This window comes from Pteropus alecto, unplaced genomic scaffold (assembly GCF_000325575.1).
Source record: "Pteropus alecto unplaced genomic scaffold, ASM32557v1 scaffold3, whole genome shotgun sequence".
Classification (NCBI taxonomy): Eukaryota; Metazoa; Chordata; class Mammalia; order Chiroptera; family Pteropodidae; genus Pteropus; species Pteropus alecto.
The window spans coordinates 11974280-11994336 of NW_006442484.1; the positions used below are offsets into that span (position 1 = coordinate 11974280).

The following is a 20057-nucleotide window of genomic DNA, read 5'->3' on the forward strand; positions in this document are numbered from 1 at the left end:
CAGTATTGGGATGAATTTTTATTCCCATTTGAGACTGATGCAGCATACAGCTTTATAGTGACCATGATTTGCCTTAGATTCATTAAATTTCTGATATTTCGTGATGCTCGTAGTCCAACATTCAATTTTATTCACAAAGAAACAAATCTTGACTAGTTAAATGATATGCTCAAGTTCACGCAGCTGGTTAGTACAGAGCTGGGACTAGAATCTAAGGCTACAGTGCTTTCTTGAAAGGAATTCTGATAAGAATTCAATATTTAAATCAACATATAAATGCCTTAGATTGTGTGCGATGTCATTTTAAAGCATTGATATCCTTTGAAATATTGGGATGTGGAGAGAAGGCACTGACCTGGAAGTCAGAGACTCAGCCCTCATCTTATTTTCTCACTGGCCAAAAGATAAAACGCCACTGGAATGACCTCTGATATCCCTTCTAAGCTCTACATCTAAAAATACCTTGCATGAGGGAAGAGAAAGGGTAGCTTTTTTTTTTTTTTTTTTTTGCAGCAGGAAGCAAGTAAATAAGTATAGATTTCCTATGAAAGGCAAAGATTGAGTTGCTTTAGTCAATAAAGAGAAAGGAGAGAAATCAGCTTCAAGAAGGCAAAGTCCTAGTGGTTCGAGCAGTGGAGAGCAGCCATCCCTCTCACTCTTTTATTTCAAATGGGCAAAAGAAAATATTTATTTATAGGAGGAGGGGTTCAGGTTATACCTGAGAGACTAAGCGATGTTACTTTAGGAGACTGAAGAATCTTCTCTACAAGTCACTAAATTAAAGACTTTTATATAACTGGGATTATTATGGTTGGAAGTGAGAGAAAAACATATTCGAATTGACAAGCAAAAAAAAATTTAGGGAAGAAAAAATATTTTAGTTCATATAATTGAAGAATCCATGGGTAGGTTTCATTTCAGGCCTGGCCAAATCCAGGCTCAAATAATATTTAAATTCATCCCCACCTCATTTGTCTATCCTTTGCATTGGCATCAGTTTCGAGGAAGGCCATCTCCCCCATATTGGGTCAGTCATGGCCACAGGTTTACAGGCTTATATTTTCTCAGTTTAGCAATTCCAGCAATGTATTTCTTTTTCATCATTCCAGCAGATGTCCCACGTTGGCCTGACTGGGTCCCATACTCATCGCTGAACCAGCCTTTGTGACTCTGATTATTTATTCCTTCATTATCTAACTGTCTTTGTGGATAGAATCAACCCCCAATGGGACTTCAGGGCTTGAGTCAGGAAGCCGGCTTCCTGAAGGACTATCAGGGTGGACTCTCACTGGAGGAAAGGGGGATTAATTCTGGTCAGGCACCTACTTTACCATCTGTGATACTGCAATTTATAATAAGAAATATATATTTGGTCATCATTCCTGTTTCTGGCACAGAGCTCCTAAAAACTTTGGAATTTCCTAAGTGATGAGAGCAATCAAGCTGTCTTTTGTTATACTAATGAGGTGACTTTTGGAGAGCACTTCTGGAGGAGGACTGGTTGCCTGGAAGACCAACTAAGTGATTAGAGGGTTGGAAGTTTAAGTCCCACCTCTGACCTCTGGGAAGGTGAGAGAGGCCGCTAGAGATTGAGTTCCATCACCAATGGCCAATAATCTAATCAGTCATGCCTATGTCATGAAGCCTCCATAAAAACCCCAAAGGGCTGGGTTTGGAGAACTTCCAGGTTGGTAGACATGTGGAAATGTGGGCAGAGTGGCTCCCCAGAGAGAGCACGTTCTACATCCTTTCCCCATACCTTGCCCTATGCATCTCTTCCTTCTGACTGTTTCTGGGTTCTATCTTTTTATGATAAACTGATAATCTATTAAGTAAAATGTTTCTCTGAGTTCTGTGAGCCCTTCTAAGAAGTTACTTGAACCCAAGGTGGGAGTCATTGAAATCTCAAATCTATACCCTGTCAGTCAGAAGCACAGGTGGCAACCTAGGCTTGCGACTGGCATCTGAAGTGAGGGTAGTGGGGCGATTTTGTAGGACTAAGCCCTTAACTCATGGGCCCTGACGCTATCTTTAGGTAAGTAGTGCCAGAATTGAGTTGAATTGTAAGCATGCTGCTACATTAGTGCAACCCAAGTGCAGCGTGTGCAGAAAATACCATGCTTGAAGCAGGATGGTGGAGAAGATGCTATGTTGTCTTTCCTTCTAACCCAGGATTCCAGGAAACAGAGAAAGGGAAATAATATTTATTGTGTGTCAATATGCGAAGTACTGACGTACAACCTCATTTTATATTCCAATTATCCCGTAAGGAAGATATTAATTTCCCAATTTCACAATCAAAGAAAATGATGACAAGAAGGTTAAGTAACTTACTCCTCAGGGTCCCACTACTGGTTTGTGAAGGAGCCGGTTCTCAGCCAGAGGTCTTGACCCTAAAGCTACTCTCACTCCACAGAGCTGCCATCTGAGCCAGGGCTTTAGTGTCTAGAGTGGTGTGAGTCATAAACATCAGAGTCGAAAGAAAGAGACTTGGCCAAGGGAAGGAGAAAGAGGTCTGGCTTGGGTCCTGCTTTCCTAGTAGCTGGCCGGCCAACTGACTTGGGTGACTCTCTTGCCAGCCCTGGCTCTTCCTTTCCTCATCTATAGTATGGAGGGAGGAGTGGAAAAATCTGTATGGTGCTCTGAAGCCAAGTGTGACCAACCTGTGATCAGATGAAGAAGGGTGCCTGCTCTGGCCTAGGAAGCCACATGCTAAGGGAGCTCTGGATCATACTTCAGGCTTCTGACCATGCTCGTTCCAACAAGCACTGAGCCAAGCTTTTCGCCTTCACCCATGTTCTCCTTGGCGCTTTGCTTGTTCGCACTCCCCGCCCCACTTTAGGTGCATCTCACAGCCTATACTCCCCCACCACACACCTGGACCTTGCTCCTGCCAGAGCTATCTTCAAGTAGAGCCTTGCCCTGGGAGCACTTATTCCCAAAGGTGTTCTAGAGTTTCCAGAGCTGATGCTCAGAGGCTTCTGCATTGCTCTGTATTCCAGCTTGCCTTTCCTGGGTTGGATTGATTTTCTTGAAGGGGCTATTTTGTCTCCTTCATCTTTCTCCATCATCTCCTAGATGCAGCTCAGGAGGCTCACAGATTTGTTGTCACTTCAGACGAGATCGGGCTTGTTCAGGGTAGCATGGCCATAGACAGTTTGTTGTCACTTCAAACTTGAGAGACCTGCAAATTCTAGCATGGCACTAGGCAGGGCCCTAGCAGAAGGGGGGAATTCTGTTCTTCACCCATCCAAGGCTAGGAGGTGGCTTTCCTGGGGAAAGATGGGTCTGTCCTCCTGCCCTCTCTCCCTGGTTCTATCTAGGTTCTGGAACAACGTGAAGCCACTATATTCTATGTACATCTTTCTGGGGTAGAGTTGGGAAAGGTGGTGTCTGATTTTTCTCCTATAAGTCCACAATCATTTTTCTAAGTACCATTACCCTAAGTAATAAAGAGATGTGTGTGTGTGTGTGTGTGTGTGTGTGTGTGTGTGTGTGTGTGTGTGTGTGTGTGTGTGTATTCCAGTTTAGTCAGAAACGCAGGGTGGGACTGGGACTTTGGCACATATTTTGATGAGATTAAATTTTTAAAAAAGTTTCAATAAACATGTATTGAATCCCTTCTGTGCTATATACTAGACATAGGCTGATGGCTGGGACATAGGCCGCTCTCCGGGTACCCACAGTGAGCCAGATGTAGAAATTCATCATTGAAATAGTGTGGTTGTGCTGCCATGGAAGCAAGGACAAGGTTTGTGGAGGTTTCTTTTCTTTGGACAAAGAACCCTTCCCAGGAGAGAGGATACTTGAGCGGGTAGGAGTTTCCTGGAGTCTTTCTTGGACAGAGACTTGGCATGGCCTGGAAATATGAACTAGTTGGGAAAGCCAGAGCATGGGGCTCAGCAGGGGAATGGTGACAAGGCTCAGGAAACAGGCAGCAGATAGGTGATGAAGGACCTGGGTGTGGTATTAAGAAGTTTGGACTAAAGCATAGGTCACATGTCAACTGAGTGTCTCATTAAAATGCAGATTCTGATCAGCAGATTCTGAGGTTGGGCCTGAGAGCCTGCATTTTTAAGAAACTTTCAGGGGATACCATGGACCACACTCTGAGTAGCAAGAGTAAAGACAATTAGGTATCACAGGATTTTACATAAAGGAATGATTATTGAATGAATGAATTATTGAATGAATTCCCTCGGATTTGTGTACCTAAAAACACTAAAAAGCATAAGCATATTATCTAATTTGTGTAATATTCCTGTGAATGTGATTTATATCACCTGTAATTTTTAGGTGAGGATCCTGGAGTACAGAGAAGTTAAACAAGCAGAACTTTATAGCCAGACAGGGCCTCAGAAACTCCTCATTTTACAGGCGAGGCAACTCATGTGTCATCTCTGAGGTTGTTTGACATTTGAAGGCCCAAGTTGCTCACGGCTGTGCAGGTCCTTCCAGACAAAGGTTTGATGAAAATATTCAGTCCACCCTGGGAAAGGTCCCAGGCTTGCCTCCCTCTCTCAGCTGAGCTCTGGGAGCAGGTGTGGGGTTAGGTTTCTGGAAGAGTGAGTAGCAGACATGGAGACGTGCTGCTGGGGTGATATACTTGAATTTATGAACATCCTTGATTGGAAGATCCCAGATTTTAGGCTTTTTGTCTTCCACTCATTTTCTTTGTAACCTGAACCAAATCAGGTTCAATGTAATGCACGTCATCCTTTTCATCAGTACAAATAGGGCTAGCAGCCCCCACCCCCATTTTCCTCACTATCTGGTCATGAATGTCAAATTGGAAGGGTTTTCTCACATGTATTGGGCATCTACCATGTGCCAGACACTGTTCCAGGCACTGCAGACATAAAACAGGGCAGACCTAGTCTCTAACCCCATGGCACACACATGTCTGAGGATACTGGCATATAAGACACATATTCTAAATTAAATACATTCAAATATACAGAGCACAGCCAAGAAGTATAGAGCAATGGGGCCTTATGACATGAGGTTCAAACATCAGGTCTCAGACAGCTTTCCAGGGAAAGTGGTATTTCAGCAGAGAAATGAAAAAATGAATAAGAACTAGCAAAGTGAGGAGAAGGGAGCCTGGCTGGGAATGCACCGCAGGGCAGGAGGGAGTTGGCGGCTTCCAGGAAGTAAGAAAGAGTTGGGTATTCACAGTAAATATGGCAGTCAGGGAAGGTGCTACCAAGAGGGCCTGAACGAATGAGCCAGGTCAGATCTTATAGTACTTGTTAAAAATTTGGGTCTTTATTCCAAGGTCAATAATAAGCCATTGAAAGGTTTTATGCAAAGGGGTGACATGAACATTTTAATTTAATGAGATGATCCTGATCTGTGTGGAAAATGTCTCGGGCAAGAGTAATTTTGAACAAAACCAGCTAGGACACTTCTGCCTAGTCCAGGTGTGAGATAATGGCAGCCCTAGTTTGGGGGTGGGGAGCAGGGGTGGTAGTGAAGATCGTGAGAAGGGGATAGATTTTGGAGGTATAAAAGACAGGCTTAGGGATTGATTGAATGTGGGAGTGAGGGGGAGGAAGTAGAATAGGACAACTCGTAGGTTTCCAGTTAGAAAAAAACTCAGTGAGCGACAGTAGAGTTTATTAAGATTGGGAACAGTGGCGAGAGCAGGTTTGGGTAGGTGGCTGGTCATTAATTCGGTTTGGACCTGTCCCAATACTGGTGCAGATGAGCTCTCTAAGCCAGCGGTCCCCAACCTTTCTGGCTCCAGGAACCTGGGCTCCCATGAGAATCTAATGCCTGATGATCTAAGGTGGATCTGAGGCAGTGATGCTAGCTCTGGGGAGTGGCTGCAAATACAGATGAGGCTTCACGCACTGCCCGCCACTCATCTCCTGCTGTGAGGCCCGGTTCCTATCAGGCCAGGAACCACTACTAGACTGAGACCCGGGGTTTGTGAACGCCTGCTCTGAGCCATGCTGTTGAGTTGGCAGTTGGCTATAGGGTCTGGCTGTGGATGTCTGTTGAGGCTGGCAACATTGATTTTGGAATTCTATATCCCTAAGCAAAGAATTTCAAGTAAGCAGCATGGAGGAGGTACCCAGGAAGATGGAGTGAGAAGAATATAGAGAGCTAAGGACAGCGCCTAGAAGTGCTCTGCCATTCGGAGTTCAGCAAGTGAGATTACAGATGAGGAATAGAACTAAAAGTTAAATCAAGATGTCATTATTGCTGGTTGGACTGGATTTACTATGTATAATAATGTACTTCTCTGACAGTTAATGCTGCATTTGGATAGGTGAAATTATAATTAATGTTCCCAAATCTGCAAGACTATTTTCCCAAAGTCTTTTTTGCCTCTATTAAAAGAAAATTCCATGAGGAGGAAATTATTCTTGTCATGCAACAGGGTTTTCATTTTCAAATTATTAAAAAGAAGGCATCCTCATCTGATCATTCTCATATAAAACCCTGTCTTAAAAACCTGATACCATTTCTTCAACTTTCCCGAGAGCTTACTGATTTCAGTTGGGACCCTCAGTTCTAAAACAGACATGGAATGAGCCCGGCTCCTGCATGAACCTCTTTGATATCTCTCCTATAAGCCAATTTCATTTTTTGCCTCCTGTCCTAGTCTTTGGCTATAGGTTGTTCCAGGAATTTCTATGCTAACTTACATAATATGACTAGATAATGGGGAGCTGAACTCATTTTTTATTTTACTTTGAAACGAAATTCTAGATAGTATTTATGGGGAGGGGAAGAGCCAGACTGTGATGAGTGAAAATAGTCTTCAACCATGAATTCAGATGAATTTTCTTGGGAAAGTATCCTTCTCCAGAACTCTGCCTGTGCATAGGAGTGGGGATGGGGTAGGGGTTCTTGCCTCCCACAAAATAAATCCAATCAAAAGCAGACATTCTGTAGGAATCTAGCCTGCCAGACTCCTATTCAAAGCTAGTTTGCTTCTTTGAATTCCATTAAGCTTTTCTTGTAATAACAGGGAAGTTTATTGTGTTCACTTTAAATGTAAAAGGGCCCTTTCGGGAGAGATGGATACCTTGCTCGCCATAGAGATTTGTTAGAGGAGAGTCTTCATTTCTTGATAGCTGAGATTCTGTTTTTCACCATGAAACTCACATGAAGAAATGTATTTCCGAACGTGACCATTTGAATTGAAATACCTTAATTTTAATTTGAGACTCAGAAAACATTTGATTTTTGATCCTCTCAGGGGTCCCCAGCTGATGGCAGGTAACTGAGGTAGTGTGTCCAAGCACATGGATTTGACCAGGCTGCTGAGTCTAACTTTCGCCCTTGTCAGCTGTGAGTTTAGCAAGGTCATTTAAGCTATCCATATCTCAAACTTCTTATCTGTATAATAGTAATAAAATTATACAGTAGTGGCCATCTACGTGGGGCTTATTGTAAGGTTTAAATAAGCAAGTGTAAGTTGAGTGCTTAGAAGGGTGTCTAAAATAGACATGCACTATATTAATTCTAACTAGCATTACCACCAGGCGGGGCAGCTGATTGGATTGTGTAATGAGTAGTATGAGCTGCCGTCCATCTACTGCTCCTATGCTCGGTGCTTTATGTGCATGCATCTCCTTTAGCTTTTCTTACAATAACTCCGTGAGATGGATAGTATTTATTTTATCCATTTCGCAGAGGTGTAAGTCAAAGGTCACACGGCTGGGAAATGACAAGGCTGAGATTCAAACCTAGGTCTGTCTGACTCCAAATTGCAGCTCTTATCCTCTCCTTTGTACCATTGTGGTTATGTGGACATAGGGCACTGGATGAGGCTGCAGATGTGTTCCCAAGGGCAGAGTGAAGATGCAGGAAAGAAGCGAGGATCAGGCTCATTGGGAGTGAAGGCCTTCTTAGCCTAATTGACCAGATGATCAGGCAGTTATGCCCTTGTCATTCCTCCTGGAGTAGAATTGTGTAGGAATCAGGAGTTGGGAAGGGATTCAGGCCTCCATTCTTCCTGTGATTGGGAATTTTTCCTTCTTCTTGCAATCCTGCCTTCTGTCAGTTCCTTTATTACAGCCTTCACTTCTTGCCTCTCTAGCTCCATTAAACCCCAAATACCCGTGTGTGTGTGTGTGTGCGTGTGTGCGTGTGTGTGTTAGAAGAGGGATAAGTGAGTCAGGACCTTAAAGAAGAGTAGTGGGAGCCCCATTTCCAGGTAGGGGCAAGAACGGTGACCTGGAAATTAAGAGAAGTGCTGGTCCTCTCTCTGCTATTAATTAGTGAGATAATCTGGTAAAGTTACAGAATCTTTCTGGGCCTTATCAGTGAGTTTAGGCTTGGAAAGTGTCTGACATCCTGTGGTTATAGGCAGCCTTCTCCTAAATCTCTGACCTCTGGGGAGCTATCTTGATGGCAGTGAGGATGTTGGTGGTAAGGTGGTGGAGGAGGTGATGGAAATGGTGATGATGGTGGTGGTGGAAATGGAGGTGGTGAAGGTGATGCTATGAGCCCTTAAATGGCAGTGGGCACTGTACTGAGCACTTCACAACCATTAGCTCCTTTAATCATCCAGCAGTTATCGTCATTTTCCAGATGAGCCAAGCTTTAGAGAGTAAAGCTGATCATCCCTTGGGGGGTGTAGTTGCAACGCAGGAGGTGCTAGCGGGGAATATGTTACAGGAATATTTGTGATAGACATAGAGTGGGAGGGGTGTCCATCCAGCCACGGTCATATTTTGCTCTCCCTAAACTCCCTATAACCAAGTTGTGCCCAGATGGAAATTTAGAGTTATAATTGCAAGATTTCATTCTCAAGAGGTCACGTGGCATATCATGTAGACATAGTCTCTGACTTTACCAGATGCTCTTCTAGGTGCTTTCTCTATAAGTTCCCTCCTTGGGCTGCAGCCTCCAACCCTTATGCTTCGGGTCTTGGCCTATAGCTTCTCTGATGAAAGACTTGTAGCATCTTTATGGGGACTGATTTACAGGGCCCGGAGGTGAATTATTTTGGGACAAGTGAATGTCCTCCAACATGTTTCTTTGGTAAATGTGGTTTCTTTACATCTTGTTTCACCTGTTGATCCTCATGGGTACTGTTCGTACCCCACGAGGCTTTCTTGAAGAGAAACAAGAAAAGAAGCAGGTTTTTAGCATAGAGGTCTCAGGGCTTGGTGTAGCACAGAGGGGTGAGAAACTAAATCTGCTGGCTTCTGAAGGCAGTTTTAGAACCCAAGACTCCTCACTCACCCCTGTCTAGACCTCTTGGTTTTGGGGGTTCTTGGGCTTCCTGGGCCTGGGGTTTTTTGGTCTTTCTTGAATGAGATGATCCCTTCTTTCATTCCCCACTCTCTCCTTTTCTTCCCCTCAGGGCAGGAGATGGAAATGATCCAGGCACTAGGTCCTGCATCAGGAGGGTTAGTACTGACCATTTTGGACAGGGAAGTTGGCTTCAATTGATTCTGTTTACATTAAGTTCATGAATGTTAAATGCCCTCCTACCCAGCCCCTCCCTGGGACCTCCAACACCACTCTCCCTCCCCCAAACATTTACTGAGGAACGACTGTGTAAAGATTTTCTGTTATGTGCTGAGAATATAACAGTGAAGATGAAGAGTCCTGCCGACATGGAATTTATGGTCTAGTTTATACTACAGTGTTATGATGATGGGGGTAAAAGCAAAAGGTGCTAGTGAATTCATAGTAAAGAAATTAATATAACCTTGTGGAGACAAGGAAGGCTTCCTGGAGGCAGTGCCACTAAGCAGAAACTTGTAGAATAAGAGCTGGACAAAGCATGGGCAATTGGGGTAATAAGAGGAGGGAGGAAGGGACAGAGGAGGAGGAAGTGCAGAGGATAAGGAAGATGTAGCCTAGGTAGAGGGATCGGCACGCTCAAAGGCTTGAAGAACAAAAAATAGAACAGACTAGGGGGGGTTACTTGCCCCTGCCTCAGTCACAGGCACTCGGTGCTCATTCTCCCAGGGTCCAGAGTCCCGCTGCACAGAGGACTTGCAAGCACGGACCTTGGAGAGAGGCAGGGCACGAGATCTGCAGGCATGTCCTCTCTCCTCCGCACCCCTGAATGCCCATGTTACCTTTGTTGCGTGCACTTGGCTGCTCCATCTGAAGTCCACCTGGTTACATTGGGCTCTGCAAGCAGCTTGGGGCCAGTGCAAACACTACCAGACTGGAAGGTCCTATGTTTAGACTCCCGGGCTGTGTGATTTTGGGCACCTTGTCCCACTTTTCTGGGGATTCAGCTGGCTCCCCAGTAGATTCATCTCTGAGGCTTTTTCAGTGCTAACATTCCGTTAGGTGTTTTAGTTCTCTACCATTTGCAGGGAATTAAATTCAATTAGAAACTGCAGCCTTTTAGCATTAGGCAGTGTATAAGTGGCACGGCCAGTGCTAGGGTGGTCTGAGTTGACCCACTGGAGGGGATGGCCTAGCCATCGCACAGGCCACAGCTTCCCCAGCCGGCGTGGAGGGTGTCTCTCGTGACCACCACTCACTCCCGGGCTGTGTGTTCTAAGGGAAGACACATTTGGTTTGACTTGTCTTGCTGAGAAACAGCTATGAGCCTTTGTAGCTAAACCGCACATGGGGACTTTACTAGTAGTAGATTTAGAATAGACTGTTTGCAGAGAAAACCACACAGGTGCATACAATTGAGATCCACATAGAAAAATATTTAATAGATTCTAGTTCATCATTTTCCATGCATTCATCGAGAAGCAGAGGCGCTAAACCATGATGACAACCCTAAATGCTGCTTAATTTGAGTGCAAGTGGCTGTCCTATAGCTCCCAGACGGAAGGGCTTATTTTAGAAATATATATATTATTGTAGCGATTTATAGTTTTTCTTCTTGTATCGAAGCTTGTAGAGCAGAGTGAGATGGATGGAATGCTGAGCAAATTGCAAGTCATTTGGAATCTGGGTCTCTGCCTTCCACACGGTGGTTGGAGACACACTGGGGAGAAAGTCTTTTTGGGCTCCATCAAATAGCTGGGACAAGGACGGGACATCAAACCATCTATTTTCTTGGACAGAAGCAGCCATCTGTGGCCTTTACATCATTTTAAAGTTGTGGCCTGCACCCTTCTCTGAAAAACAAATCCCAACCGTTCTTCTATCTTGTCTTATAGAACATTTCTCAGTAGAAAAGAGGGCAAGAAGTCGGACGGTTTAAATGAAGATTACTAAGCTCGTAGGTCACTGGAAAAGTGACCGCAAGGTATCCAGGCAAGCCCTGGCAGCGTCAGAGGACATTGGACATGGAGCTGGCTATTAGTGGGGGGTATGTCCAGTGCATGGTCACCACCTGTGTCCCTCACATCCTCTGTTACTTCTAAAGCCTCTCCGCTTTCCTTTGGCAAACATGGCAATGAGTGGTGATCGTGTCACAGGAAGCCACTTGTTAGCTATTAGAGAACTTGCTTGCTGCTAATGCAGTCACCTTCTCAAAGTCTTTTAAGAAAATAATGGAAAGGGAGAAAAGGTATGTACTAGCAATGTAGGCAAAGGCTGAATATGGCTTGGTTTATGGTGATCTTGGGAAAAGACGGAGGGGAGAAAGGGGGAAAAAAGAAGAAGAGAGATGCCATTGGTTTATCTACTGGAGAAACATGTAAAGAAAGAAGAGAAATGGAGGAGGGGGGAAGAGTAGGGAGAAGGGAGAAGAAAGGGAGCAAAGGGACAAAAGAGAGAAAAAAGATGGGAGACAGGACCAAGGGGGAGGGCTGTACCAGGACTGAGAGAGCCTGGCAAGCTGGTTGTCAAGGAGATTAACTAGAGGGAGGGGTTCTTACTGTCCACTCAGACTGTAGACACTCAAAATGTGATGCTTCAGAAGCAAGCATGTGACAGTGATAGAGCCCCACAATGCCCACAAATTAGGGCTCTACCTCAATTTGTGCTTCTCTTAGACTAGTGGTTCTCAGATCCGAGTGAGCATCAGAGCCAACAGTGAGCTACCTAACCTTGGACTGCCAGGCTCCAGCCTGAGTCTGATTCAAAAGATCTGGGTTGGAGCTTAACATGTGCAGTTTTAACAAGTTCTCAGGTGTGGCTGATGCTGCTATTCCAGGAACTTCCTTTTAAGGATCACTGTCTTAGATGGTAAAGACTAAATCAAGGTCGGTGCTGATTTGAGCTCCTCATGTTGGACAAAGCCAACTAGTGAGATCATGTCTCAACTGGCTGGCAGAAGCAGATTGGCAAACACAAAAGATATAAATTGAGAGAGTGCTAAAACCTTTTATTGGATGGATATGTAAGATGGATGGATGGCTCTTCATTCAACTAACCATATGCTTACTTTCCACTGGCAATTGCTATTTAAATGTCAGCTGACAAGCAGATGTTCCTCACCCTACTATATGCAAATTAATTTATTGTCCACAAAACCTGAAGGAGTATTTTCTAACCATCTTCCTTTCCCACCCCCTGTCTCCACCCACCCCTTTGTTCTGGTCACAATGAGCCTTGCAGCTCTCAGAAGGTGAACTGACCATTGCATTCCTCCAGGGCCTATTCATGCTGTGTCTTTGCCTGGCTACTGTTTTCCTGGCTACTGTTTACTCTTCCTCTCCTTTAATTTTTCTGTCTTGAGTGTTCCCCATTGTGTGGTCGGCTAGCCCTTCTCATTGCTGCCATAATGCCCTTTCCAGACTGCTCTGATAGCTCTTTGCAAATGGTCACCAGGCTGTGGCTGCCTCATCCTCCTCAACTTTTTATCAGTGCCTAGGACGGGGTTTATAATAGACTCCGGCCAGTCAAGAAATATTTGCTGAGTGAATAAACAAAGTGCAGAGAACTTAAATTAGTGGTGGAAGGGAAGGGGCTGTCTAATTCCTGCTTACTGTGGTCAGGGTTAGAGAGAAGTTAGAATATTGGGGCGAGAAGAGCATGGAGAGGCTATACTAATCACAGAAATCCTAAATCATACTCAACAACCCTTCAGCACCCTTAAGGTTTCAGCGATTCAGTAAAATGTGACTCTAACATCCAGTGGAAAAGCAAATCTTTAGGATTTCTTTAAATCACACAAAATATCTTTGCTTGGGGGAAAGATCAAATTTTTGCATCTTTTCTGCTTAGTACTAGCTAAGTATTCTTTTCTGGCAGGTGCTTATGTAAGATGGATGGATGGCTAGATAGATGAATGAATGGATGGACAGAGAGACAGACAGATAGATAGATGGAGTCATTACAGGCCTGGTCACCAGGTCATGACTTGGAATCATATTTTGTTTTCTGAACATTCTTCAGCTCCCTCTGGCTGGACTTCACCTTTCTTTGCCCTGGGGCGGTGGGGTGCATCCTCCAGAGCTTTGTCATGTACCTGTTCTTGAGGGACCTAGTTCTAAAACTGAACTCAGACAGTGTATTGAAAAGGTGTTGCACTGACTTTAGCCAGGAGTCTAAGATAGTCCTGCCTGTCACTGCATTCCACACTGAGAATGGTCAGCACTTGAGCCTAAACCTGAAAAACAAAACTACATTTAAATATGATAGGCTTGTTTGTCAGTCTAGGGTAGAATCCAGTGTTCCGAGCAGTATGGCAAGGTAGCGGGCATCCTGCCACTCAGACATGTGAGACCTTGAGTGAGTCACTTCACCTCAGTTCTGTCATTTATAGGACAAGGGATTTCTGCAGTGGGTCTCTCTTCCCGCCTCCCAGTCTCTGATGACTCTAAGAGTTCTGGGGTACAAATAGCTCCCTTCACTTTAAATGCCAGAAGGGAGAAAACAGAGCACCGTGTCAGTTGCGTGAATGCCGACATGTCCCTGGCGGCACAGTTTAATGCACTTTTGAAGACAAAACCAAGCAGCCTGACATGGATGCTGTTGAAATGTCAGGCTTCAGTGCAGGATGTTGTTGGACATCTGCATCACTTCTGTTTTTTAAACAACCTCACTCTGCCGGGTATAAATCTGTGTCATTATCTAATGGCTCTTGTCATTTTAGTGTAGTGATCAAGGAGGAAAAATGGAAGTGCTTTACGCAGAAAAACAGATAAAATATGAAGGTATTTCTTAACCCAGAGTGCGAGGCTGTCTGGTGTACAATACAGATCTATCAATAATTCAGTTAAAACTGTTTACCTGTTTTACATGACTGGGTTCAGTTCACTGATCTTCATTCGAGTTTACACTGAAGTTATTTAACTGCAGGCTGCATGTTACACCACACAGACCAAAGCATTATACATTTTCCCCAATGTAATATACAAGTCCAAATTGATTGTGACCAAACGTAAATTTAGTCATATCTTTAATATGCTCTATCTATTAAGGTGTGACTAAGACTTTAAAGTTTTGTCTCAGCTACAGAGTAACCGAGACTATAGCCGAATCAGTGGCAAACAGCCCGAATACCAACACCTTTGGACATGCTATTTGTTTTCAACAATGTGTCATCTAAATTAATGAACTTTTTTTTTCCCCAAATGTAAAAGTGAACAATTACTTGTCCTTATAAAATGACAAATTTTACAAGGATGCTGGTTTGGTCCCCCCTTCCTTCCATCAGAGGCTAAGCTCTATTTCATTGCCCACAGGCACACACCTCACATTTGTCACTGGCTGTACCTATATGGCCAATGCTCCATTTTCCTAGAACAAAATTATCTTTCAAAGCACAGGAGGAAAGGCACCAGCCGTTTTCCCCACCTCTAATTGAGATGGAGGTAGTATATTCCAACAGCCCTGCCAGTTATTCCAAAATGACTAGGCAAGATATAGAATGAGAGATGCAAGATAGAAATTTGTGTTTTCAAAATTATTTAGGGTTTAGATAATTTGTAGTCTCCTGATACAGAAGGCTTTATGTGAAAAGATCTGATGAACCCGTTCTACACCATGGCTGAGAGAATGCACACTCAGAAATACGATCAGGCGTCAACCTTGGTTCCATTGGCAGAATCTTAGGATGATAAATACGGGCTAAGTGGGCGGTGTGTGTGCGTGTGTATGTGTGTGTGTGCATGTGTGCGTGTGTGCGTGTGTGCGTGTGTGTGTGTGTGTGTGTGTGTGTGTGTGTGTGTGGTGGGGGCCCTTGGTTTGGCAGGACTTTTCAGGGTATGTGGCTGGGAAGGAGGCAGAGAAATGGGAACAAGAAGAAATAAGGAGCCTTGCGATTTTGAGGGGGAGCTATAAGCATTACTTATACCTGTGCTGTAGCCAGTGGCCACCTATGGCTGGTCCCAACTGAAATGTGCTGTTAGGATAAAAGCCACACTGGGTTTCAAAGACTTACTATGAAAAAAAGAATGTGAAACATCTCATGAATATTAGGTTAATTATGTATTGAAACTGCATGTGAAATGGTAATATTGGGAGTATATTGGATTAAAAAACATATTAAAATAGATTTCTCCTGTCTCTTTTGACTTTTCGAATGTGGCTACTTGAAATTTTAAAATTACATGTGGCTTACATTATATTTCAGGTGGACAGTGCTGCTAAACATTCACTTTCCATGATAGAATTATGGCTCATGTTTACCATCTTGCATTTTCTGTACTTTTCAAATTGAAAATATGCAAAACAGACAATATTGTCTTTGAGAAAAAAAATACATATCGTGGATTTTGGAGTTCAGCCAGCATGTGTCCTAATTATAGCACGTGGGCAACTAACCTTCTCTGAGACTCAACTTCCTCATCTGTATAACAAAGGTAACAGTTTTGATCTTACCTGGTTATTATCAGAAATGAGAAATTAATACTCAATAAATATTAAGCATTATTCTTGGTCGTACCTCAAGACCTGTCTGATGCCTAATCTTTAATCCCTGTCTATTTCTAAATCAGCTCTTTGTCTCTCATTCTCCAAGATTATAGTTTGTATCTAATCTACCTACTTCTATACCTGATATTTCCCTTCTTTTTCTCATCACTGAGAAACTTGGGTCTGGTCACCTGTGTTCTGCTACCCGTTCAGACTAAGGTATCTCTCACTTACCTACTTTAGCTCATTTCGATTCTAGAGTAAGAATTCTATCCTGGCTAAAACTACAAACTAAGCCATAACTCTTCATCTATCCCTTCCTCTTGCCTCATACCTGAGATGCTGGCATCTTGGTTTTTTCCAAACTCTGCTTCTTTTGATGTGATGGTCAATCGAGGACATTTGATGCCACAAAGGGGGTGAAGGTAACAGAGGAATAAGGGCCATGCAAATAGGAAATCAATAGAACAGGAGCAAAGACAGGACAGAAGAAGAGCAATTTTATAACTTCTCTCTGCTTGCACATAACCGTGCCCTCTTTTCTCATTGCCTTTCTTTAGGCTGGCTTTAAAAGCTGTGCTATATTCAAGCCGTGGTAAGTACAAGGTGGTTCTTATTGCCTTTCTAGGTTCTTGCTGTCTGAAGTACAACTTCTCACAGTGTTGCATAGCACACATCTAAACCCTGTGCTCAAATTCCATATTCTAGGAAATAAGTCCTCAGATGAGGATGGCGATACTATTCTCTGAAATTCAGTGGCAGCGAAGAGAAAAAAATTTAAAACTTTGTGAAGATGCATAGCCTCTCTGGGTATGGTGAGCTTCCTTGCTCCTTCACAATTAATGAGATGAAGCTTTCAGTTGGAGCTGTGTGAGATAAAAACAAGGCGAGATAATACACTTGGAATAACACAGTTGTCTGGAAATGCCCATGCTTTTCAAAGCAGTGAAAAGTCTCCAATTTCTCCTGCAAATATTTTTTTAAAATCAGAAAAAAGGTTGATTTTTGTTCTCATTCAGCAGCTGTAACTAGGTGATTCAGAATATACTCTTGACTTAAGGTGATCTTTTTTACCTTTCATGAGATCAGTATGTAACTTTGCTTATTTTCTTTTTAGATTTACTGAGTGCTCTTAGGGTAGCAAACTCAAAAGAAATAAGCAGATTGGTTTGTATTTCAAGCTCGTGCTGAGGTTTGACAAGAGTAACCCTTGGAAACTAACTGGGGAGCAGAGTTCCTAGGGCCCCCTTTGCTGACAGCTGGTATTTGTGGAGGATTTCTTGCTGGGGGAGCTGGGTTATTTCAGTGCCAGAGAACACAGATAGGGCACTCTGCCGCCAGGCAAGGAGGGATGCTCAAGTGAGTGCATGTGAGAGTGCAAAGCCTGGATGCATAAGCATGGCTGTCTTTCCCAGAGCATTTATTAATGAAACATTTACCATCAACCAGAGGCAAGAAGGGGTCAATGCCAAAAACTGCTTCCCTGTGGTTTCCTAAAAAATCAGAAGGATTGAAAATGTGAATAAATTTTCCTTATTATTCAAATTTAGGAGAGGGATGAAACATTTCTGAAAATCTAAAACATAGCTTTAAGATATCAGCTCTGCACATGGATCTTACATTCTGTTGACTTGTCCTCTTGCCCTCCCCTTAGCCCAAGAGAAGAGAGCAAATGTGCTACAGATGTGTTATCTGACTTTTCTTGGTTGGGGATTTGGGGGGCGGGGAGGAGAATGGTCACTGTGGAGTAAACGCTCATGGAACTTGTGTTGTCTGTGGTCTAATAGAATCTTTTTCTTTGTCAGAGGTCATAGAAATAATGATTGTGTAAATCAGAATGCAGATATGTGGGTATGCAAACATGTCCATGTAGTCAGCTTTTGATCCACTTGAGGGGCCACTGAGTCACGTCTCATTTCTGGTCTGTTGAGACTGGAGCTCAGTGCCACAAGGACAATGAGCATGTTACAGCTGAAATTGAAGGGAATTTTTTATTTTCCATTGTTTTTAGATAACTGTCTTATTTAAAAACATTTGAAAAGAAACAGCAGTGCTTTACAGATATGTGTACACCTAGTAAATATATGTCCAAAAAACATCCTCAGTGATGGGCTAGTCCTGAAGTGGCTTCCCTTGAAATTGAATGCAACATCAGTGTCACTAAATATGCTTCTTCATTCCCAAGGGGGTGCCACTTCCATTTGTCTTGAAGATATCATTGGGTCTTCTTTAAAATACAAATGTTTCATCTGATATGGCTATACTGTATACATTTTTTTTTTAACAAAGATAAAACTAGATTAATGAAGTACATAAAATGCCTTCTGGATACACGAACAACAATGAAAACGTTTAAATTAACAGGCATCAACAGGTATAAATAAACTGTCTAAAGCATTTAATGGTCTTTAACATAGCAAATGCCCTCAGCCTGGAAACGGTGTTAAATTCTTTTTTGCTAGTGGCAAAAGAAGCTGTCAAAGACAACATTGAAAAATTGGTACCATTTCCTGGCCAGTAAGCACAGAACTGAGGGGCTAAAAATTTTATGGTTTTTTTGTTGTTGTTCTCATGCTGTATTTCTACTCCTCCCCACCTCCTCTTGTCTGCTCAGGGCTGATTGTTGTGACGCTGGCCGTCTGCTGGATGCCTAACCAGGTTCGGAGGATCATGGCTGCAGCCAGACCCAAGTACGACTGGACGAGGTCCTACTTCCGGGCGTACATGATCCTCCTCCCCTTCTCGGACACATTCTTCTACCTGAGCTCGGTCATCAACCCGCTCCTGTACAACGTGTCCTCGCGGCAGTTCCGCAGGGTGTTCTGGCAGGTGCTGCGCTGCCACCTGACGCTGCAGCACGCCAACCACGAGAAGCGTCTGCGCACCTTTGTCTCTTCCACCACGGACAGCTCCCGCTCCGCACGCCGCCCACTGATTTTCATTGCTTCCGGGCGCAATTCCTCTACAAGGAGACCTAACAAGGTTTTCTTAAGCACTTTCCAGAGCGAGGCCGAGGCTGAGCCCCAGCAATTGAGTCTCGAGTCATCAGGGCCCAAGTGGGAGACAAAACCAGACAACTCTGCTGCAGAGAATGGTTTTCAGGAACATGAAGTGTGAAAGTCAAGTACGAAAGCCCTCCTCCAACAAAAGCGACATTCCCCTCACAAAGCAGTGGCAAAATAGCCAGTGCCCCCATCAGGGACAGGAGTAGAATCTAGGGGCCCTGGAAAAGGCAGATGCCCACTGAATTGTCTCCGAAGGGCTGATTCTGCAAGCCGGGCCTTCACTCTGGTTACAGAAGGGAGTGGGGCTTTCAAGCCACCCTCTCCTTTCCTTTAAGTACACATTGAAAATTCAGACTGAATTTAGAGCTTACAAAAATGTTTTACATGGAACTCTTTCATTATTTGCAAAGGAACTAAAAGAGAATGCAGAATCCCTACCCAGAATCTAAGGACACCCAGAAGAACCTTGTGAAGCAGGGAAAGCGAGGGCCAGAAGGACATTGCAGGATGGGCTAGCATCTCCAGCTTCAGCAGTGTCCCGCGAAGAGGGCTAACTTGAGGAGCAGGATGGTGGTGGGGAGCCCTGGCTGAAGGGCCGAGGCAGAGCTGCTCCTTTTCTTGGGCCGGGGTCCATTGCACAGAGGGGTGTTGCAGCAGCTGATGCACACCGAGTTCAGTTTCCCTGGGGAGCAGAAGGACTGATACCCAGCCGAGGCAATGAGGCAGGCCGCTGATGATGCACACGACTTGCGGTACATGATCCCTGCAACACAGACCCACAGGAGCTGGGTTAACCTGCACTGGCCAACAGACAAAGTCCCTCTGAGCCCAGATCCCAGTGTGTCCTTCCCCTTCTCACAGCCCTGAGACTCGGTGGGCCAGGGAGGTGCTTCTGGTTGTTTCACTGAGCTCCACAAAACACAAGAGATAAGTGGTAAAGGAGGCAGTCATCATTTCACTACTTTTGACAGAATTGTTCCAAAAGCTATTTGAGATGCAATGCCAGTGAATAAAGAGTTGTCGAAACTAAAGTTCACTTTTTAAAAAGTGTACTAGATAAAGATTTTTCCTTTTTTTTTTTTTGTTCAAACTATCTCACGCCAGAGAGAACCACAAGCTACACATCAAGATCTTTTATTTCTATTATTACTTTGTAAGTGACCATGGAGAAATGCCTCTAGACAATTTATTTATTAAATCCTAGAATTTTCTGAATAAAGACCAAATCCCAGTGGGAATAAATCAGATCCCTACCGAAGGGGTCCTGATTTTTCCTAGGTTTGAGAGGTCCACCGGGTTTAGTGAGGGCTGACCTGGCTGGCCATGTGCCCAGGACAGCCTTATTCTCAGGGAAAG

General features: G+C 43.9%; 2 protein-coding genes across 4 annotated transcripts in view; one reads left to right on the plus strand and one right to left on the minus strand.

Annotated features, from left to right (window-relative positions):
* GPR39 (G protein-coupled receptor 39) overlaps nt 1-19762 on the plus strand; it is a 183757-nt gene extending 163995 nt beyond the window's left edge. For both annotated transcript variants that reach the window (XM_025039381.1, XM_006921432.3), the window contains one exon: nt 18311-19762. In XM_025039381.1, the coding sequence (XP_024895149.1) occupies nt 18311-18813 (503 nt within the window). In that variant the 3' untranslated portion in view covers nt 18814-19762. The remainder of the gene's footprint in view (nt 1-18310) is intronic.
* LYPD1 (LY6/PLAUR domain containing 1) overlaps nt 19196-20057 on the minus strand; it is a 33001-nt gene continuing 32139 nt past the window's right edge. For both annotated transcript variants that reach the window (XM_006921025.3, XM_025039382.1), the window contains exon 3: nt 19196-19464. In XM_006921025.3, the coding sequence (XP_006921087.1) occupies nt 19229-19464 (236 nt within the window). In that variant the 3' untranslated portion in view covers nt 19196-19228. The remainder of the gene's footprint in view (nt 19465-20057) is intronic.